The 22,500-nt window shown below is 43.5% G+C and overlaps 2 protein-coding genes across 12 annotated transcripts in view; one reads left to right on the top strand and one right to left on the bottom strand.

The window, feature by feature from the left end:
- The window catches only part of ikbkb (inhibitor of nuclear factor kappa B kinase subunit beta), a 15,860-nt gene extending 5,393 nt beyond the window's left edge, over window positions 1-10,467 (bottom strand). For 5 of the 8 annotated variants that reach the window (XM_030359022.1, XM_030359023.1, XM_030359017.1 and 2 more), the window contains exons 1-12: window positions 10,228-10,450; window positions 9,719-9,833; window positions 7,372-7,466; window positions 5,217-5,337; window positions 4,704-4,773; window positions 3,609-3,697; window positions 2,885-2,974; window positions 2,637-2,761; window positions 1,990-2,097; window positions 1,090-1,219; window positions 479-673; window positions 238-352 (exon numbers count right to left, since the gene is read on the bottom strand). In XM_030359022.1, the coding sequence (XP_030214882.1) occupies window positions 238-352; window positions 479-673; window positions 1,090-1,219; window positions 1,990-2,097; window positions 2,637-2,761; window positions 2,885-2,974; window positions 3,609-3,697; window positions 4,704-4,773; window positions 5,217-5,337; window positions 7,372-7,466; window positions 9,719-9,823 (1,243 nt within the window). In that variant the 5' untranslated portion in view covers window positions 9,824-9,833; window positions 10,228-10,450. Of the gene's footprint in view, window positions 1-237; window positions 353-478; window positions 674-1,089; window positions 1,220-1,989; window positions 2,098-2,636; window positions 2,762-2,884; window positions 2,975-3,608; window positions 3,698-4,703; window positions 4,774-5,216; window positions 5,338-7,371; window positions 7,467-9,718; window positions 9,834-10,217 lie in introns of all 8 variants that reach the window. The other 3 variants (XM_030359019.1, XM_030359018.1, XM_030359024.1) reach the window with 3 other exon arrangements.
- A 1,847-nt stretch (window positions 10,468-12,314) lies between these two features.
- The window catches only part of plat (plasminogen activator, tissue), a 15,005-nt gene continuing 4,819 nt past the window's right edge, over window positions 12,315-22,500 (top strand). Inside the window, exons 1-8 of one of the 4 annotated variants that reach the window (XM_030359029.1) lie at window positions 12,315-12,453; window positions 18,135-18,211; window positions 18,434-18,476; window positions 18,889-19,023; window positions 20,055-20,165; window positions 21,370-21,544; window positions 21,820-21,911; window positions 22,237-22,411. In XM_030359029.1, the coding sequence (XP_030214889.1) occupies window positions 18,149-18,211; window positions 18,434-18,476; window positions 18,889-19,023; window positions 20,055-20,165; window positions 21,370-21,544; window positions 21,820-21,911; window positions 22,237-22,411 (794 nt within the window). In that variant the 5' untranslated portion in view covers window positions 12,315-12,453; window positions 18,135-18,148. Of the gene's footprint in view, window positions 12,454-16,363; window positions 16,802-18,134; window positions 18,212-18,433; window positions 18,561-18,888; window positions 19,024-20,054; window positions 20,166-21,369; window positions 21,545-21,819; window positions 21,912-22,236; window positions 22,412-22,500 lie in introns of those variants that run through there. The other 3 variants (XM_030359027.1, XM_030359026.1, XM_030359028.1) reach the window with 3 other exon arrangements.

The raw sequence follows: 22,500 nt of genomic DNA, 5'->3' as shown, positions 1-22,500 counted from the left end.
GCGCAGATTCATCATCGGGCACAAGCATATTGTCACTTTAGCATATTGTCAACGTCATCGTCACCCCTACAGAAGCCATCTGCCCGGGGGCGTGAGTGCTATCAAGTCCGAGTGGCGGGAAATCTTACCACTTCCCCCATATGACTCGAACGTGACAAAAAAACAGACATAGCTCTGTTTTCAATCTTTGTGTTCTCCTCGGAGGTCGGGTGGGGACAGACGGACGGATCTACTCACGGACGAAGCGGATGTTCTCCGGGAGGGTGCGGGGGGTGAACAGTGGCTCGTAGCTGCAGGAGGACCGGTCGAATAGGAAGACCAGAGGCATGTCTGTTCGCCGGCCGTCTATCTCCTACACACACACACACACACACAGTGAGCCTCCTGTTAGCCTCCCCGTACAGCACAGTATGCTTGAGCCTGTTGCAGAAGTTGCTTACAGCACAGTATGCTTGAGTCTGTAGCAGAAGTCGCTTACTGTGTAGTCCACGGCACACTGCAGGGCCTCTTTGCCAGACTCCAGTGCCACCCCGGTTTCTAGGAGCAGCTCCTGATTGGCTGGAGGGATGCCTGTGTCCTGCTCTATTCGCAGCTGTAGGTCAGTCACTGTCTCACCGGCCGTGACCGAGTAGGAGAATATCTTGCCGGAGACCATGTTGAGCACATGGACCAGCTGGAGGACACAGAGGGCGACAAAGACGCTGGTTGTGTATTCTGGTGCTGTGATAATTCCCTCTTTAGCTTCGATACATACCGAAGACCTTATTCACCTAGCTGCCATATTGGTTGGTTGGGTGCAGAAATCTTCTAGAATCTTTGTGAATCATAACAACAACTCAATGGGTTATTATTCAGGTCTGCATTCCATCTCCCCACCCAGGTAGTTTCTAGAATGCATCTTGATTGAGTTTTCATGGTTCAGAAAGATTCTAGAAGAAGTCCCCCGCCGTACTCAACAACATGGCCACCAGGTGCGTACGGCCTACTACAGAGACTAATAGCACGGCCTCGGACCCTCTATGATCCTCACATCTGTCTAATAACGGCAGCACTTCTTCTAGTTACAGAATCTTGGCGGTATGGAAGCACCTTGAGCTCCAGGATGGTCTCCAGCTGGGAGAAGCAGTTGCCCGATGTGGAGTTGGGGTCTTTGCCTCGCTCCTGTGGAGACCACTTCAGCATCAGCTGCAGCCACTTTTCCATCCTCTCCAACAACAGACTGTTCACAAACACCACGGTTCACTCACGTTCATTCACTGGCCATGAAGTTGCATACAAGCACAGTATTGCCTATTTGTTTTTGTGTATGTTTGTGTATGTATTTATGTGTGTGATTTGTGCGTGCGTGTGTCAATCTGTGTTAATCTGTGAGTGTGTGTACATTTGTAAATGTGTGTTTGTGTTTCTGTGAGTGGTGAGCACGTTTCTAACAATTAGTGTATGTGTGTGCTTCTGTGCGTGGGCTTGTGTGTGTGTGGTTAGTGTGTGAGTGTGTTTGTGCATTTATCAGTGTGTGTATGTGTTTCTGCTTGTGTGTATGTGTTTGTTTGTGTATGTGTGTGCTTTTGTGTTTGTGTGACTGTGGGTGAGTCTGTGCGTTTTAGTGTTCCGCTTGTGTGTATGTGTTTGTTTGTGTATGTGTGTGCTTCTGTGTGTATCTGTGTGTGCGTGTGTGCGTTTTTAAGTGTGTGCATGTTTTTCCGATTGTGTGTATGTGTATGTTTGGGTATGTGTGTGCTTGTGTGTGTTTGTGTGTGTGTGTGAGTGTGAGTGTCTGTGTGCGTTTGTTAGTGTGTGTAGGTCTTTACGCTTGTGTGTATTTTTTTGTGTATGTGTTTGTGTGTGTGTGTGTGTGTGAGTGCGTGTGTGCGTTAGTTAGTGTGTGAAGTTATTTCCGCTTTTGTGTATGTGTTTGTTTGGCTATGTGTGTGCTTGTGTTTCCGCTTGTGTGTATGTGTTTCGTTGTGTACATGCTTTTGTGTGTGTCACCTGTTTAGATTATTTGGCGGGGGCAGATGTTTAGAAAAGCGGACTTCGCCGCTCAGGTCCTCGTACACCACGATGTCGTGATCTTGTTTCAACCTCAGTTTGTTGTGCCTTAAAAAAAGAGAAGATTGACGAAAAAAACCCTTCAACCTTATTCTTGAGAATTTATCTTGAACAGCGCACATGACGCAATACATGAGACTTGGTAACACCCTTGGACGTCTCACCCTCTGTCGAAACCTTAGTGCATTACATATCTGGCACGCTGACACTTACAACCCTCCTCGTCGGGTTATTTCAAGTTCAACTGTAGCTACAAACCAACAACAAACAACAAGTGGAATAGATGAATAGCAGCCCTCACGCTAGTCTCTGCCTGCGTCATAAGCTACAAACAGTACGACAGCACTGGCAACAATAGCAGCTGGCGATGAAAGTCATTGCTAGAAAAACATGCTTTTTTAGACACATCCAACGATGTTAGTTAGTTTTTCCTTCAGACGTGTAGATTTCTGTCAGAGTAGATTACACATTAGCTAACATTAACGGCGTCAACAGACAGGAACGTTAGCTACGTTGTAGTGTAGTGTACAGTCACAGTTTCTCTGTTTTGTTATAATCAGTTGGGCGGTTTCGGGGGTGAGTGGTACCAGAGAACAGGTTGCCAGGTTGGTAAGAAGGGGCGGAATCCTGTGATGCACTCAAACACCAACGTGCCAAAACTCCAGTAGTCCACCGTCACCGTGTACTTCTGCCTCTCAATCAGCTCTGGCGCCTGGAGGGGAATTTAAGGATAACATATTTGACTGTCATACATAAACACACGCACACCGGGAATGGCTGGAAATTGCAAAAAGGAGATTGCTCCATTCCCGTTAATTGCAGGGTCATAGCTTACCAGGTACTGCAGCGTTCCGACGAATGACGTACACAGGCTACTCTGGTCCAGCTCCTTGGCATAGCCCAGGTCTATGATTTTATGGATCAACTACACATAGGGAAGATAATGAAGAAAACAGAGTGTGTAAAAGGTTGGATTATCCAATAACAACAGAGATATATTCTTGTTATTGTGTTGATCTGCCCTATATTTCTGCTGAATGATCATCTGACCGATCTACACCAATAACAAGATTAGAGCGCTGGATTTACTGTTCCCTATAAATAATCGTAGCGATTTCTTTTATGGTATATGTAAAAACGTTTTTCGAAATTGTGTTTGGTTTTCATTTAATTTTAACAATTAAACGTCAGGCAACATCTTTAATATGTCTGGCCTCAGTTATACAACATCCTTCATGTTGTATAACTGAGGTTGCTCTTGTATATAAAATAGTAAACAGTGGAGGGAGAAACCCACAGAGGAAGGTCAACTCAAACAATCAGAACAATGGCTAGAAACGGCAGGGCCACGGGGACACAGAGAGCTTGGATGGCCCAAGAACATAACACTGTGAGATCCCGTGTTTGCGTAGAAAGGCATCGCAGTCAGAACGACATGAGAAATGGGCCTGGACAGACTGTAAAAGCCCACTAACTCCATGTGCACTTTGGTTAATTATTTTCATCAAATGTGAGGCGTGGTCCCCCCGGTCTGTGAATCATAACAGAGTTGAACTCACCCTCTTCTCCCCCTGCTGCAGCACAATGTTCTCGGGTTTCAGATCTCTGTGGATGATCCTCTTTTTGTGGAGGTACGTTAGGGCCGAGGCTTAGAGGGGCGAGGACAGAGAACAGGATCAAGAGGTTTGCTAATGTTTTGATTTAAATGTTTATACATGGTATGGTCAACAACATGAATGAACGTATGTAGGACCCCAGATCTGTGGAAACATGCATAGCATTCTACACTGCCGTGGAGTGAATCACTAATATGTATACTAGTGACTAGGGGCGGACTAAGTCATAAAGTAAGGCGTACCCAGAAGTCTCCCTTTGTGACCTCGAAAGCATTGTCGCCGCCTTTGTGCGTCAAGATGGTGAGAAGTAATTGTGTTAGTTTGGAGTGTTAAGTGAAGCGGAACTCATAACCTTCAAGCCCTTGAATGGGAGGATTGGGAGTGTGTTTGTGTGTGTGTGTGTGCGTGTGTGCGTGTGTGTGTATCAATTTGTATTTCTCCGCCCTGGTTGGTGGTACAGGACGTGCCCACCTATTACAGGAAAAATACATTGTGTGTGTGTGTGTGTGTGTGTGTGTGTGTGTGTGTGTGTGTGTGTGTGTGTGTGTGTGTGTGTGTGTGTGTGTGTGTGTGTGTGTGTGTGTGTGTGTGTGTGTGTGTGTGAAAGGGTCATTCTTTTAAGAACATATCAATGTTGTCAGACGGATGAAACACTGTAGGCTCATGCTTAAAGAGGAGGGCATTGTGCACCTCGGACTTGAGCGTTGACGTAAGCTTCCTCCGAAGATTCGGGTGACTAACCCGAATCGGTTTTGGTTAAGGGACAATGATGACATCAGGATACTGGTCACCTCTGTTGACCATATCCTTCATCCTACAGGAAACGAATCACTCTGTAGCCCAATTAATTACTCACTTCTCTCTTGCTCTCTCTCACTCTCAATCCATATTGCTCTCTCTCTCTCTCTCCATTTCCCCCCATGCCCTCGCTCTCTATCTGACACACTCTCCCTCTCTCTCTCTCTCTGTTACTCTCTGAGGCTTCTCTATCTCTTGTGTTGACAGATCTGGGTCTTTGAGAACGTAGAGAGCACTTACAAATGTCCCGCAGCAGAATCAGGACTGATCCCTCCCTCATTCCACAGCAGTTGTCCAGGAGGTTGAGGTACTGTACACACACCAAAGGACGTGTTCACTTTATACCACAGTGAGTTATGGAGAGATCATGGTGTAGGAAAGGCAAGCTCTGACGTATATACACAGTGCAAAAAGATCCTTTGTAACACTTAAGGTTTAAAGACTATGATGAGCTTTTAAGATCAGAATGTCTTAGTTTTAATTAAAATATATTGTGTGTTTAAAAGACAACCATGACCGCACAGGAAAGACACAGAAAATTCCTCCCCCTCTTCCTTTTGTTTTTACACACATATCTTTTGCCGCACGCACACTCACTCACTCGCACACGCACACACACACACACGCACACACACACACACACACACACACACACACACACACACACACACACACACACACACACACAAACAATTGTATACACGCATACACATACACTAGTGTACACACACACACACACACACACACACACACCTTCCTCAGGTCGCCTCCCTGGCAGTACTCCATGGCCAGTAATGGCAGGTCGTTGGTTGCAACTAGTCTCTGCATCCCTTCTGGAACGTCCCTGGCCGCCACCACGTTGACATGGTCCAACCTGGGGGTAAAGGAGAGGTGGACTGTCACTGTCTGGCTGATCCAACACCTTCAGTATTTTAGCTTCCTCTCCTCGCTGGTTTTGATTAAGCGGCCTCTTTTGAAGAACTATTAACTCTTTTTTTGGGGTCTATAAAATGGGAGGAGGAAACTCAAAACAATAGAAACTAAATGTGACCAGCTGTCCCGGGTCACCCCGGTCAAACAAGTTACCCTGGGCCCCACGACGTGGAACAGCAACCCATGGCCATTGGGACAGGGCTAGGTTAGGATAGCATCACAGACAAACGTGTGATAGCCATCGGGACATTATTAGGAAGTATCGATGTGACCAATTCCCTCCCCCCAACCACCACCACCACAACCTCCACCACCACCAGCCCCATCGAGATCCACAGGACCAAGACCCCCACTACCTCCACCACCTCCAGCCCCACCGTGAGCCCCAGCACCACAACCCCAACCACCAGCGCCAACCCCACCACAACGTCCACCACCACCACCACCACCAGCCCCACCAGAGCCCCAATTTCTGTGCTGGGAAGAGGAAACTAGGCAGAGCAGGCTCTCTAGTCCAAACATGATACTCATGAACCTAATCGGAACAGAATAACATCTTACAAAAGGGATGTTTCTGTTGCAACACACAAAGGAGTTTAACATTACCTGATTTGGGAAATATCTGTTTTGTTAAGTTTCAGCCATTCGTTAGCTAGGGTGATGACGTACTTTTGAAATAGGTGGAGGTTAACTAAACATATGCGCTATGCTCTGATATTTATCCTTCACAGAATTGCAAAAGGAGTGGAGGCCAAATTTGAGCAATACTAAGGAAATGGTGCATATGAGAAAATGTGTGTGCATAAATAAATGTGTTTCAGAGTCGCAGGCAGACATGATAGACATGTATGTTGGTGGAGATGTGGATGTCCATCTGGTAATGTGTATGTGTGATGCCTGCGCAGTACATACTATATGCCTCCCTCTGAGTGTGTGTGTGTGTGTGTGTGTGTGTGTGTGTGTGTGTGTGTGTGTGTGTGTGTGTGTGTGTGTGTGTGTGTGTGTGTGTGTGTGTGTGTGTGTGTGTGTGTGTGTGTGTGTGTGTGTGTGTGTTTGTGTTCTTAGTATGTCTAACGTGAGTGGGTTATTTTACTTGTACATACATCTTCGCTAAGTACTCATAATAATATAATTGCCTGCGGCTAGATAGTGTGTTTTTCCACCAGCAGTGCGTGGGCCACCATAGGACTGTGGTTCTAACCATGTCTAGCTGAGAACAACACACTTGTAAACCGTGAGCTTGTATAAAGACTCTTTTAAATGTTAATGCTACAAATGCCAAAACACATACCAATTTGACCGCACAAGAAAACCATCACCACGGCAGCGTACCACCAGGAACCCACCCATACTTAATCACAAGACATAACAGACAATGGTGCTTTGCCCCTCAAACCAGTACAGGGCAAGATGAGTGGGTGGCAAAAATTACCACCAAAGTCTTAATATAACCCAGGGCCATTTGTGATGGCCGGAGATTTATTTTTACTACTGGAAGGTTTAAAATTAGGTTCTCTGTGTTTTGTCAGAAGAATCAAACGCATGGTTGGATTAACATATGTCAAAGTCATAAGTGCAGAGATTTTTTTATAGCATTTAGTTCAAGACACGACAAACAGCGCTTGCCTGGTGTGTCAGAGATGACGGTTTGGAAACATAAATTAAAACTAGAACCCAACTGTTGTGGCATGTGAACCGAGCACAAGACTATTAGGGTCCAAAGAAATCCATAATCTGACTGATGGAAGTCTCTTGAATGGAAGCTATAATGCAGATATTTACATTATTTTGAGAATTAGATATTAAAAACATTCAAGTAAGCTTAAAGATGACTACAGTCGAACCTCAATCACAATTTCTCACATTTCCAAAGAATTGGGCCATGCCTAAATGTGTCATGAATACATAATGTAAATGCTATGATAATGTGACATTATCTTTTAAGTCTCCCTGTTGTTGGAGGTTGAGAACTGACCTCTTCATGATCTGGATCTCCAGACACCATCTCTCCTTGTTTCTCTCGCTCAGTTCTTGTCGGCACTGTTTAATAGCAACCTGCTCCTCTGTGTCCTGTGAACACACAAACACACACACACACACACACACAAGGGCACACAAACACACACACACACACACACACACACACACACACACACACACACACACACACACACACACACACACACACACACACACACACACACAGACACACATGAATTGGATACATAGGTACACAAGCAATCAGAGCAAGGTGTAATCAGAACCCATTGGTGGATGTACAGAACCAACACACAACCAGTAATATTGATTAATGGTACATTTGGTGCTTAATTAGTGAGGTTTCCTGGAACACAATTCTTGTCCATTCTTTTAACTCAAAATGTGAAAGGATTATAGGCTTTGCAGACTATGTATTATGTGTTTAACCAAATACACTGACCAAAATAAACTGTACACAGAAGATAGGATGAAATTAAAAATGATTCACCTCAACAATTGTACTCTTAATCATTGGCGTAGAGCAGGGGTGTCAAACTAATTTTAACCCCGGGCCACACAAGCATTATGGGTTCCCCTGAAAGGGCCGGTTGTAACGGCCCTTAGACTATATATAATTAACTATTCCTTAAGATATTGCTAAATAACTGTCTCTGTGTTTGATTATTATTTATTTATTATTTATTATTAAGTGTATAAATATACATTGCATACTTGTACATGCAATTACATAGATTTGAAAATATATGCAAGCAAGTAAGAAAATTGCTCTGTGTTATAATAACATAAATCCCTAAGCTCAAAGCTCAAAAACTTGTTTAAGGACCACGGTCCTACCTCCTTAATTCTGTAGGGTATGTCACATCTCAATATTCTGAGCAACCTCCTTCAAAAACTGCTGGAACTGGCGGTGATCCAGGCCACAAGCCTGAATCACTGCCATATAATGACCAGTTGACCGTTGTCATTTTATCTTCTAGTTCCAGAACCATTTCACACAGGGCTTCTTGGTGTCAAATGCAATGATTTTGTATTTTATCAGAGGTGTGTGGCAGAACTTTTCTGCATTTTCGCCTTTTTTTTTAAGATCTTCAAATTCATTTGAAGCCCCCGCGGGCCACATAAAGTGAGGTATTCGGCCCGCGGGCCTTGTGTTTGACCCCTCTGGCGTAGAGCATTAAGAATAGATTTCCAGTGTATTGCAGATTTCCCGTATTGTTAACACCCCCTGTTGTTGCGGTTGCCCTAAACTGGGAAGTAGACACTAGCCTGTGGTATTGTCATTAAACAGGGATGGCTAAAGTTAATATTAAAGTGGAAGTGAAGACACTGCATCACCAGGAGTTAGACTACCTGGGCATGACTGTTTCATTTCCTTCCCGGCAAGTCCTTTCCCATTGTGTACAATTTACTATTGTGTTTATTTCCAGCAGCAATTGACCGGGGGTAAAGCCTTCCTACATGTACAGTAGTACACCGACAAGGAGAATAAATACAACACAAATCATCAACATTCTGCTCTTTTGTGTCACGTTTATATCTGTAATTCACTAAAAGTCCTGTTGCAAAACCAAGACACAATGACTATCACACTTTAGTTGTATCTTATAATATCAAAAGCACTAGCAGCAAATATTTAAGACATACATTTCAGAATTCACAAATTATTATTATTAATTACATATATATCAGTCAATACAAATCAAGATGGCCTTGGTGATTATACATATAGTGGAATTCAGCCTGTTTAATGTTGAATTACCTAGAAGTTTTCTTTCTACCTGGGATTTGTCCAAAATGGTCCTCTGAGTAATACAATTAATATAACTAAGCCGGATCATGGGCCCCTTCAAGGGCGTATCATGTTTCCCCTAAAAGGCGTTCTGTGCAGCACTGCACAGCTCTCATCCATGTGACTGGCTGTGATGTCATACCAGAGGGACACTTTGTAGGCCTATAGCTACAATCCATATAACCAGCCCAGGTAAGTTTCATCAGAGTTTCCTTTTCCCCTCCTGGTGAGTTGTGATATAATGTAACCACACCTCGGCTCACACCATATGCTAAGCAGAGATAAACGATAAAATGTCAACAATATTGATAACACTGAAGGCTATAATTTCGTATGCATCTTTCTATTGCACACTATTGTAACGAAACACACTCTGTTCATCCAAATAACCCCAAACATCCTTGAATATTGTCTTAAATCCAGGACCAACATTACATCCAACCTGTAGTGTTTCAAACCATTCAATCGTCCAACCATTCAATACACCAGTGAGTATTGATTATATCTTCCGCCGTAATCATTGATCATCTACCTTGTTCTGCCACCTGGTGACATTCCCAAAGCCCCCGGTGCCTAGTCGCTCCTTCAGCTCCCAGGACCCGCAGCTCTGGGGCTGCTGCAAGGGCGCGCGGTTCATGGTCTTTGGCCTAAAGGTAAACATTGATAGGCACACGTGTTTAGGGACACATCTGCATTAAGTGTGCCTACCTTTAATCCAAAATCATTGACGACATGCACGTCCCGCAAATGTTGTATTGCATTAGTTATGGTGTTGTTATTACACGTTTTATAACAATAGTCAGTCATTTCAAATTTCAAGAACAACGAGTGACAGTGGCCTTTGGTGAAACACATCGGGCTGCCTTCTGGCTTAATTCATACATGAAATCGATTTCCTTTTAGGTTACATGTATTCATATCTTTCTACAAAATACTTTCACTATTGTCAATATCGAGGTGCTTGTGCTTGGTTTCGATCTGCTGAACACTTGTGTACAACTCTACTGCGCTGAACGAAAGTTGAAGCCTACCTATTCCTACCTTGGAGGTCGTACGCACAGCCCAGGAAAGACAAAACCTAAGGGGAAACTCTCTATTTTGGTAACAACAATGATGATCGTGCCTTTAACATGTATAAAACGACGTAATGCTTAACTCATCACATGCGAAACAACAAATCTGAAAAACTCTTACTTCCTGATAATAGCCTACTCATGTTTCCTGAAAACCTGCTCGGCAGTACCCGCCCCCAAGAAGGCAGAGTTCCTCCTTGATGAGCAGATAAGACGACACCGTGGGGCAGCAGCCTGTAATTGGAACCATTAAGCTCATGGGTTATGGGTTACTCGGAGACTGACAATGAGTTGAATGGATGAAGAAAGTGCCTTCGATTAAAATCCCATGTGCTATTCCAAGTCAATATCCCATTACTTCCTTTAATATACATGTAATTATCTCGGTGTTGTTACATATGTATCTAGGCTACATAACTACATTTAAATTGATATACTTAGGATGTATTTTGTCCACCCGTCCTCTTCTCCACGTGACAGTGTTTTGTAAACTAACAATGTAGGACTGTCTGTACCTGCATCTTTATTTATTTAAAGTTAGTTTTTCTTGGCTCGAAAGTAGCCTACCGGAAACATTTCAGACGCTCCGTGTTTAGGCTACTGATAGCCTGGTCCTATCAGACTCTCGTAGGGGCTACTTCATTTCCATTAACTGAAGTTAAAATTGAGCGGAAGTACGTAGGCGGGCGGAGCCAGTCTAGTTTACTGACGTTTTGTGATTAGCGCTCGATCTGCGATCTCGTGCGAGGTAATGTTGAAGCGTCCAATCTGTGTAAATAAATAAGCCTAACTAGAAAGAATTCTTAAGGACCTTAATTTGCTTATAGAAAACCCGCAAGATGGATCTGCCTGAAGTAAGGATGATCTGACATCAGGATCATCTCAGGTCATGACTAATAGTGATATTCATTATATTTGTCAGTTAGGCTTATATTTAAATGACATGACATAGCCCTCTTTGTTTGTAGTTTATATAGGTAATAAACACATATAACACTGTTATATACTCAATGTAAGCAATGTATAAACTATGTTATGAATTATATTTCGTTTTTCGAAATAAAATGTTTGACAAACATTGCCTTAATTGAGGCCTTTATTTAATTTGTTGACATATGTATTGATGATAGAAACATTAAGCCAACATTTATATGCCTACGTTAACAAGTACTATACTCAATATGTTAGGGTTAGTAACAGGCTTCACTTATTAATCCCATCTTGAATGGTGATAATAAAAAATGAAATACAAAAAAGCAAGAGAATATAGATCCTATCATTTTTATTATGCAATAGGCCTATATACTATTTGAGTGGCTTTTCAATAGGACAGCATGTAGAAGGATCCTGAGACTGTTTGTGTGTGTGTGTGTGTGTGTGTGTGTGTGTGTGTGTGTGTGTGTGTGTGTGTGTGTGTGTGTGTGTGTGTGTGTGTGTGTGTGTGTGTGTGTGTGTGTGTGTGTGTGTGTGTGTGTGTGTGTGTGTGTGTGTGTGTGTGTGTGTGTGTGTGTGTGTGTGCGCGTGTGTGTGATATCCCCCTCCTCATCACTTATAACACAGACACATTGGGGCTGCCAGGCGCCAGAGAAACGGCAACCACCCTTTTTGTCTGAAACTGTTATTCTGTTATAAAACACTAAAACACTAAATATGTATTAGCCAACACAAATAGCATAATTGTTGTCCCTATAAAACAAGGAACAGTCTCTGAGATGTTGGGAAGGGTTATTAGGGGACCCTTAAAGACTTCTGGTGCCAGCTGGTTTACCACACAAGTTTATGAAATTTGATTTGAGTTTAACAGATGGAGAGACAGGTAAAAAGACAGCTGGGCAGGCAGACAGACAGACGGACAGGACTCCAGGCAGACAGGCAAACAGACAGGCAGACAGACACAGACAGACGGATGGATTGGGATGGATACAATTCAATAGATAAGTTTCAAAACTACACACAATATAACAAATAGATACAATAGATTAGATACAATAGATCCATTCGATAACAGACAGGCAGGCTGTGGTACCGCCCGTTTCCGGCCAGCCCACTATCACCAGCCTCCTCCCTTCTCAGCAGAACCGCCTGCAGATAAAACCAGAGGAGCTCAGCAAATGCTCAGTACGAGCAAGACATCCCAACTACACGCTGTCACTTCGGGATACTCACAAGTATCCTCATTCCAGATCGCTATTTGGTGAGTTTTTCTTCCATCGTTTTCGAGCCGGGTGCATATGAAGATGAACTGCATAAAGGCGGCGCGTCTTTAAGTTTGATTATCGATTTGTTTATGTTGCATTCCGAATTATTGTAAACCAAGAGATTGTAACTCAATGACTTTGTTTCATCGCAGGGGATGATAATGGCCTATATACATTAAATGCTTCGATGCATGTAGGCCTACTGTATCTGGCAACATCCATTCAATTCAAAACGTAATATAGGCTATGGTTATGTCCATAGCCTATGTGTCTATTTAATTGCGGTTAATATTCTTGTATTTATGAAACACCGGATTAACGCAGACCACTATAGGCTACCACCATATTAATGGAGGTTATTTCATTAATATGTATAGGCTTACAGTTTAGTCTTAAAGAGCATATATGAATAATTGGCCACACTAAGTTAAGAGAATATAAGGATCGTGCTAGGCACTTTATGAGTTAACAGCTTTCAAGGGATGTGGTGTTTCTCATTAGTGTCCGCGTCTGTGTATAATTGTAACCAACATAACCTGATTGAATCGTTTAACTTGACTATCCTCTTCTTTTCACTCGTGAAATTATTATTGTGTTGGGCCAACATTCCCCCTCCTTAGCAACAGTGTTCCTGCAGGCCGGCTCCGCATGGATACCACGTCGTATTTGTAGCGTTTGTGATGATCTGTGATCCTCTGCATTCTTAGCGGTGTGCTCAGCAGGGCTGTGTTTTCTGAGTGTGGCGGAGAGCCGCGGTACCTGGTGTGTGAAATCTGTGACTCACACAGGGGCCCGAGCTGTCTAGGGGGGCCCTGCTCCTTCCTGCTATAGAGCGATAGACAGTATAATGACCTATCGTATCGGACTGAAAGAAGAAGTCAGACAGTGGTGCTGCTGCAAATGTTATGAGTGTGTGTGTGTGTGTGTGTGTGTGTGTGTGTGTGTGTGTGTGTGTGTGTGTGTGTGTGTGCGTGCGTGTGTGTCTATGTGTGTATGTATGATGACTTGTGTACATGTGTGTGTGTGTGTGTGTGTGTGTGTGTGTGTGTGTGTGTGTGTGTGTGTGTGTGTGTGTGTGTGTGTGTGTGTGTGTGTGTGTGTGTGTGTGTGTGTGAGAGTGTGTGAACAACAGTAGATTAAATCAGATCTATATAGGGGAATGATAGAGAATAGGAAATCATGTTTAGTGCTTATAAGCAGCCTGGATGTATCACTGTCCAGGCTTCTTTCAGAGTGAACTCTGAGATGGTGTTGTTATGTCAAACCCGAACCATCGTTAAACACAGCAGTTGTATATTCTGTTATTGACTCTCAGCATATTTGAAGTATAACATCACCCCCCTTCCAACTCCATCTCAGTTTTCAGTGCAGTGGGGTAAGACGGTGTGACTCAACCGTTCTTAAAAGCTTTTCTTCAGACCTCTTTGAATGGATTTTTTCACTGTATTATCTCCCTCTGTCTACTCCCTTGGTCTCTGTCTCTGTCTCTCTCTTCTGTCTCTTTCTCCGTCTCTGCTTGTCCCCGTCTCTGTCTCTGTCCCCGTCTCTGTCTCTCTACTGTCTCTCCACTGACTCGGTCTACTGTCACTATCTCTGTCCCCATCTCTGTCTCTGCTCCTGTCTCTATTTCTGTCTGTCTCTCATTCTCCCCCCTCTCGCGCTACCTCCCCCTCTCTTGCTCCCTTGCTACCTCTCTCTCTCACTCACTCTCTTTTTGCTGCACCTCTCTCTCTCTCTCTCTCTCTCTCTCTCTCTCTCTCTCTCTCTCTCTCTCTCTCTCTCTCTCTCTCTCTCTCTCTCTCTCTCTCTCTCTCTCTCTCCCTCTGTAGCTCACACAGTGCATCAGGAGACAGTAACCATTGCGTACCCCCCTAATCTCTTCCACCAGCCCTGCTGGTTCTCTCAGCCCCTGGCAGATTTCCTCACACTGCTCTGTTCATGTTCAATGTCATGCCCTACCGTGCACTGCGTTCCTGGGGGTCCCAGGTCCTTTCAGCGGTTGCATTCAGCCATAAAGAACACAGTGCCTATGCCCTCTCTGTGTAGTAACGTTGGATGACTACAATGCACCTCTATGTCCTGAGGGTCGGAGAGGGGTTGGGAGCCAGGTCACAAGGTGTGTAGCGAGGCTTGAGTGAAAGGGCCCAGTAGACTGTTGAAGAAGGTTCAGACAAGGTGCTGATCATGGCTGCAATACTGGTAATGGTACCTGGTGATAGTAACTAATGGTACATTTATGTTTGGGGCCTTTGTTTTGGGTAGTTTTGAAACAATACCTGTAGAGCTGTTATTGAAAGGTGAAATGTTCTATATTGTTTTATAATTAATGTTTAAGTTTCTTATTGTGAAAGTTTTATCACACATCCAATTATTAATTTTGTGCTGTCAGTAAATGTTTAACACTTGCTGCTGTTAAATATCTTAGCGTGTTGATTCATAGATATGGTAGCGGAAGTTTCCCCTGCCGTCGGCCTGTGAAACAAACCAAATTATTCTTTATTTAAAGTTCCAGGTCACTACATCTGATTGTCAAAATGTTAAGTTCTCTTCCAAAGTGGAGCAAAACATAAAAGATGGGGAACATTGTAAAGGTCTTTCCTATTCAGGTTCCTTCCCTGTTATTCTTGCAGGCCTGCACTCTTCTATGAATCACACTGTGTATACTGTGATCAGGAGCCCTTTTAAGAACAGGTTATTTAACTAATTAGTTAGGGTAAGCCTAAATTTCACTTCTACTTCTGAATCATATTCACACAGGTGTAATTATGCACAATGCCTCCCTGAAATCATAAAAATTCTTTGATATCCTAATCTCAGGATATCAAAAAATTTGGCATCAAGTGTGGCATCATCCATTCAGGTTTGTATTTACATCGACTTGTAAAGCCAGACCTCTGACCTGTCACATTCCTCTTATTCCTTGTTCCTGGAAGAGAGAAGAATTTCTCACCATTGACCATTGTAGCGACACAACACTAACAGCATCAGTTGCCACAGCACTCAATGTCATTCACATGTGTCATAGACCTTAGCTGTAAAGAAAGATTAAGATTAGTAGCATACACAAGTGTGTGTTTGTGTGAGCGTCACTGAGTGTTTAAGTAGGAACTAAGTCAGTATAGTCAGTCTCTATAGAATTAGTTGAACTCTAATCAGGTTTGTATGTGTGTGTTTGTGTGTGTGTGTGTGTGTGTGTGTTTCACTTGGTATCGCAGTTTGAAATGAGCCAGTAGAGTCTAGCTCTGTAGCATTACTATGACTCTGATGAGGCTTGTATTTCTGGGTAGAAGCAGATTAACTTAGAACAAGGCCAGACATGCTTCACTGCCGTACAGTCAACCATACAACAATGACCCAGTCAATTTTGGGGTATTCCCCCTTCGAAAACAGCTCAACCATCCATTATGGAAACCCAAACTATGAATAAGACTACAAAATTCCTAAATGATAAACTGTAACTGAGACTAGGGCCCAAGATAATGTTCCATCATGTTTAGCCTACTTTATTTCGTTTGAGGTCTTGACACTCATGTTGACTCTCTCAAATTAATATTCCTCTTTATCACAAATTTAATTTATTTGTTCAACACGTATCCATTTCGCACGCCAGACCATAGAAACAGGTCTGACACTGGTTCCTCTGTTACTGAGCCTCTGATTGCTCTGTGGTGTGTGATTGGGAACTCCCTCAAATTAATATTTCTCTTTCTCAGAAATTTAATTTATTTGTTCAACACGTATCCATTTCGCACGCCAGACCATAAAAACAGGTCTGGCACTGGTTCCTCTGTAACTGAGGCGCTGATAGCTCTGTGGTGTGTCATGTTGACTCTCTCAAATTTATATTCCTCCTTATCACAAATTTACTTTATTTGTTCAACACATACCCATTTTGCACGCCAGACCATAAAAACAGGTCTGAGACGGTTTCTATGGTTTCTATGCCCCCCCCAACAGTCCCCAGAATAGGCCTCCCCACAACAGATACCACAGACTGCAGCAATGGGCGTGGAGGACATATGTTAATGACTGATGTGTGGTGTGTGCGTGCAGTTGTGCATCTTTGCGTGTGTTATGGTGTGTGCATGTGCGTGTTAACATTTCTTGCTCTCGTGAGAGGCGTTGGGCTGCTAGGCTGCTGGCAGGAAACACATGTTTTTAGCTGACAGGAGTTGTGTGTGTGTGTGTGTGTGTATGTGTGTGAGCGGGGGGGACTTGCAGCTGTATAAGGGGAACAAAACTGGGGAAGCTTGGGCGAGGATCTGAGGTTCTGCTAGGGGGCGACGACAAAGAGCTCTCAGATCTCACTCTTCCTGATGCCTTCAGAGAGCTTTTCAATGCATGGTGAGTTTGTGTGTTTGTGTGTGCGTGTGTGTGTGTGTGTGTGTGTGTATGTGTGTGTGTGTGTGGCTGTGTGTGTGGTTCCCATAACATGTGTTTAAAACTCCAGGTGCTGAGAAAGCAGTGTGGGATCTCAGCGGCCTCTTTAGATCCCCCACACCGTTCTCTATTAGCTCACTCGTTGAGACTGTGTGAGTCAGTGCAGAAACTGCCAACGGCAGAGGAGGCCTGTTTCTGAACACAAGAGGGGAAGCCATCCATGTCAGATGTGGGTGTCTGCATCTACAGGCTAATCATATCAAAATTCCCATGGAGCTTTTATACAATTATTCAACCATACATTTCAGCACTTCTGTAGTGGTCCGAAAGCGATAGACTTACAGCATTCCATTTCCTTTTCTCTACTCTCTTCTTTTCCATTGTGTTTTTTGTACTTGACTCAGAGTAGTCTGCAGAGCAATAGACACACAGACAAGACAAATGTATCGTTAACCAGACTTGTGTGTCTGTTTGTGTGTGTGGGAGAGCCCAAGTAGAGCGAACTAGAGATAGAGAGGATTTTAATTTTGATGAAAAATAAAGGCTGCTTATTGGTGGATGACTGTTCCAGGGTTTGTCCTACTTCTCTTCTCCACCCGTGAGTCATAATATCCTCCTACATCTGCAGGGCTGGTTCTTATTCTTTGCTTGTTTTTTTTGAATAAGATGAAGTCATGGTGGAGCAGACTGATTCAGGGCTCTTGGTTCTGTCTGGTTGTCCTAGAGTCGTTTTCTAGAGTTGTTTTTACTGCTGCTATCCTTTCAGGGGGCGTCTACTTCCTGTTTAACTTCCCGAGGAAGAGATTGTACAGAAATGATGGGTGGACGGTGGAAGAATAGTGTGTTGAAGTGTGTGTGTGTTTGTGTGTGTGTGTGTGTGTGTGTGTGCGTGCGTGTGTGTGCTGATCCACTTCCACTGTTGCATGAAAAATATAACTACTTCAACTCATCCAAAGGGCCCATCAAAGGGTTTCAGGAATATAACCAGGGCTTTGAGGAACTAAAGTAGTCACAATGTTTCCTACTAGGCAACCTCCCTCGCTGGCCCTTTCCCTCTCTCTATTATCCGTTCTCTAGGGAACACACTGGGAATATTGAATAGGATCATAGGAAGCAGGCTGCCCATTATGTAGACAGACCAATGAAAATAAAGTGCATATACTAAGAACAATGCCTCCAACAAATAGGATTTGATATTAGATTGAGTGTTGGAGATTGTGTCCCTCTATCAAGGGAGACATATATATTGGTTGTTTTTTTGCCTTTCTGTAATATTTTCCACCTTTCTTTCCTGCAGATAAAACGCACGCTATGTCAAGAAGTCTGGAACTGTTCATATTGCTGGCTGCTCTCTGCTGCGCCCTAGCGGACAATGTAAGTGTTACACGCATTTCTAGCTGGGCAATTACCACCGATGTATGCCTGCCTTTACCGTTGCTCTTCATTGATATCAACAAAACATTATTTAAAATGTGAATTTTTGACTGCATTATTGTTCCTAATTACATTGATCTCCTTGAAATATTACAATAATTATTATTTTGTATACATTTTCCTTTATTTGTATTATTATTAAGGGTTGTACCTGTCCTTTAGGTTGGGCACCTGCGTTCCAAGAGAGGAACCCGTTTTTATAGAGGTGAGCCCAAGAAGACGCCCCCTAAATGGACCCTTTTGGTTATACGTGTCGACAAGCCTTCACCCTCTGCTGTTCACTCCACCTGTGAGCCGTCACACGTCATAATGTTTGCCATCACCCTATCAATGCACCCCTATCAACCCACCCCCCCTATCACCCCACCACCCCTATCACGCATGCTCTCTTTCCTTTCTACTGTGGATGTGTTTTGTGTGTTTATCTTTAGGCTTTCTATTCCGGTGCTTATGGTTTTCTTGCATGGGGTTGTGTTTCTGGGTGTTTTACCTGTAATGTGGTTTGTTGTAGTAATTCATGTGCCTTTCCCTTCATTGTACGTTCTTGTTTGCCTTGTTTGTACTGTGTGTGTCTGTGTGTGTGTGTGTCTGTGTGTGTGTGTGTTTGCACATGTTAGTGCTGTGTAAGGATAGCAAGGACTCAGCGGTGCGTAACTTTGGCGACACTTGGATGCGATGGCGCCAACGGGGTGCAGAGTACTGTCGCTGTGCGCTGAAAGGAAAAGAGCGATGTCACTATGTGCCTGTCGTCAGTAAGTGGAGTCGGAGATGCCGCACGCACACGCCAACGCGCGAACACCCATTCACAAGCTTACACACACACTCACACACAGTCACTAACTTACACTCGCTCACAGAGCTTACTTGTTGCTTACTTAATACTGCTCTGCTATTTACCAGATTTTAATGTATAATCTGCTCCCTAATACGCCCCTAGAATATTGTACACTTGGCGTAGTGAGGGTGTTCGACTCCCAGATGAAAGGTTCAATCCGCTATCGCAGCAGCTTACCTGATTGCATCCATTTAAATATATATCTATGTATATATATATATATATATATATATATATATATATATATATATAGAGAGAGAGAGAGAGAGAGAGAGAGAGAGAGAGAGAGAGAGAGAGATTTATTCATTTGTATGCATGTACATAAACGTTGTAACGTAAATTTACTTAATTGTATATATTCGTGTTTGTGTTTCCAAGTATTGGTCCTGTGTCTGTTGGTCTATTAACAGTCTTAACCTGCCTGCCTGCCTTCATTTCAGCCTCACGTGTCATGTGGCTCGATGTTGTTCACTGTTACATTCATTACGTTTCATTTCACCCAGATTATGTTGTCAAATTCTCTTTTTTCTCTTTGAGAAAATTACTTTCCAAGATATGTTTTTTCTTTATTTTCCCGTTGCTACTGTCAGAAGGACACTTTGTTAGGGTTCCCGTAGATCTGTGAGTAGGCGTTGTTTAGTCTGGGTTGGTTCAGAAATCCTCTCTGTCAGGCGATTACTGGCCGCACTGACGAGGCTCTATGATGCATATCATTGACCCCCACCGCCGGCAAATTGCAACCACATTTCTGTCGGCTAAACTCTGAGAGCACTCTTCATTTTCACCCCAGAAGAAATGAATTGTTTACTAATTTCCTTGTAAGTAATGTGAAAAAACAGTGAAAATAAATACATGAAGAGTTAATGTATACAATGTTATAAAACACACAAAGATAAAAAATGTAAGAGACATCACACAAAAAGAGCTAACTGACTCTCCCCCCTTTAGCTTGCCAGGAGTCTCGCTGCTACAACGGAGGCATCTGTAAGGAGGCTCTGTACTCCTCAGACTTCCTGTGCCAGTGTCCTCCCGGCTTCTCCGGAACACAGTGTGAGATCAGTACGTATCCAACAGAACTACACTTACATCTGCCCCCTGAAAATGTATTTCGTTTTTTATTTTTTATTTTTAATGTATTTTAATTAGGAAAAATGGTAAAATGGTCATCCATCAGAAAAAAGACATTGTACATAACATTTTTCTGTAGTCCAGTTATTGTATTCCTGTATCCATCTGAAGTAGGCATTTCCATAGCAGGGGTCATGTGACACGTCACATGAACCTAATTAACATTTCAACTCCACAAAGCTGTTGGTGACTATGCTGTAGATAGCGTAACAGACATGACGCACGAATCATAGCACTCAGACTCGCGGTCTTGGTGGAAAGGCTGAAAAAGTCGGAACACAAAACCATGGGAAAAAAAACGTCTTTTTGGGGTTATACAATTTTTTGTTTTATATTTTTTATATCATGCTCCACCCGCTCACCACAATACTTATCCAAACCTTAATGCTAACAGCCAAGATAATTTCTCATTGTGGAAGAATTGGCTTGAGAGGGGACATTTCATTTATGATCATCCAAAGTACCATATGGTTATTGGTTGAAACCACACAAGCCACTGTGGTGAGCATGAACTGTTTGGCCACAAGGGAAAAACATGTCACTGGGATTTGACCAGTCGAAAATCTTGGCTGAATTGGACGTTGTTTTATGGTTGTTTTACGGACATTTCCATTGCAAAAGTCAAAGATAAAACACGTTGTAAAATGTATTTAATCAAACAGTTAAAGTTGCTTTTATTCCCCATGACATATTCGGTCATCAGTTATTGCTGATAGGATCTACTACTGTCATTAAACAGGTATATAAAACTTAAGACAGTATTACCGAAGTCTTTATCTCTGATTTGGCTAGCCACTGTCCCCCTCCTTCTTACATGATGGTGAGAGTTCCTTTAGGGGCCTTCATGCTGCCCCTACAAACACCAACGTCAGGCCACTGTGCCGTGGCCGTGGCCGTCGAATCGTCGACTCGTCGAATCGTTGTCGGCCGACAACTACCAACATTCTAGTTGAGTGTTGGTGTTTGTTTGGGCAGTGTGGACGCTCCTTACGACTTCTACTGTCAGTAGCAAATCCTGTGCATCGACTTGTATTAAAGTATCACAGGATTTATTTGAACCATAACAACATTTCATCATGGGATGTCCTTTAGTCTCAACACTAACACTAACTAGCGCTCTCTTCTCCCCTCACAGACACAGATGAGAAGTGTGTGTTGGGCCAGGGCGGAGCGTACCGTGGGACATGGAGCTTAAGCCATAAAGGCAGTACCTGTATCAACTGGAACTCCACCACTCTGAGGGGAAGGCAGTACACCGCCATGAGGAGGGACGCCAGCATCCTGGGCCTCGGCAACCACAACTTCTGCCGGTACGACACAAAAGCATGCATGCATGACATACAAACATATATACATACAAACATACAGGCATACAACCAGACAACCACACAAACACACACACACACACACACACACACACACACACACACACACACACACACACACACACACACACACACACACACACACACACACACACACACACACACATACATACATACATTTATATATCCATACATAAATACATATATTACAGAGAAAACATACAGTACATACAAACATAGTTTTGCTTTTCTCTGCTCAGGAACCCGGATAAGGACTCGACTCCCTGGTGCTTTGTCTACAAGGGGTCTCAGGTGGCCTGGGAATACTGCAGCATATCCAAGTGTCCAGAAAGTAAGCGTGCATTAAACTGAAACGTCCCTTAGTTTTTGCTTTGGCCATCACTTTGGTTCAAAATGATAAGAAGCCATGAGGGAGACTAAAGGGATGTGAAGCAACTCCTGTTCAGAAGCCAAATGGGATGGATGGGATAATTGTCAATGTTATAAATGATTCACATAATTCCAAGCACTCTCAAACAACGTGACGGCTACAAGAAAATGTACAGAGTGCGACCACAACAACTGCCAGAGTTAACTTGGGGGCAGGAGGGGGTTATCTATTGATGCTGGTGTTAAGTGTTTGGACGGCTGCCTGACGGGACGTGTATCCGCTGCAGATAAGGAGCAGGAGTGTGTGCAGGGTGCGGGCCAATCGTACCGGGGCTCCGCAGTCTCCAGCCGGAGTGGGGCCCAATGTCTGCCCTGGGACTCACCGTACATCAAACGCAGGTCCTTCACCGCCTGGAGGCCAGACGCTCTGGAGCTGGGCCTGGGCAGCCACAGCTACTGCAGGTCTGTGTGTGTGGTGTGTGGTGTGTGGTGTGTGGTGTGTGGTGTGTGGTGTGTGTTGTGTGGTGTGTGGTGTGTGGTGTGTGGTGTGT

Source organism: Gadus morhua, chromosome 6, assembly GCF_902167405.1.
Source record: "Gadus morhua chromosome 6, gadMor3.0, whole genome shotgun sequence".
Lineage (NCBI taxonomy): Eukaryota > Metazoa > Chordata > Actinopteri > Gadiformes > Gadidae > Gadus > Gadus morhua.
The sequence above is the reverse complement of the archived record's forward strand: the minus strand, read 5'-3'. Positions and strand labels throughout refer to the sequence as shown.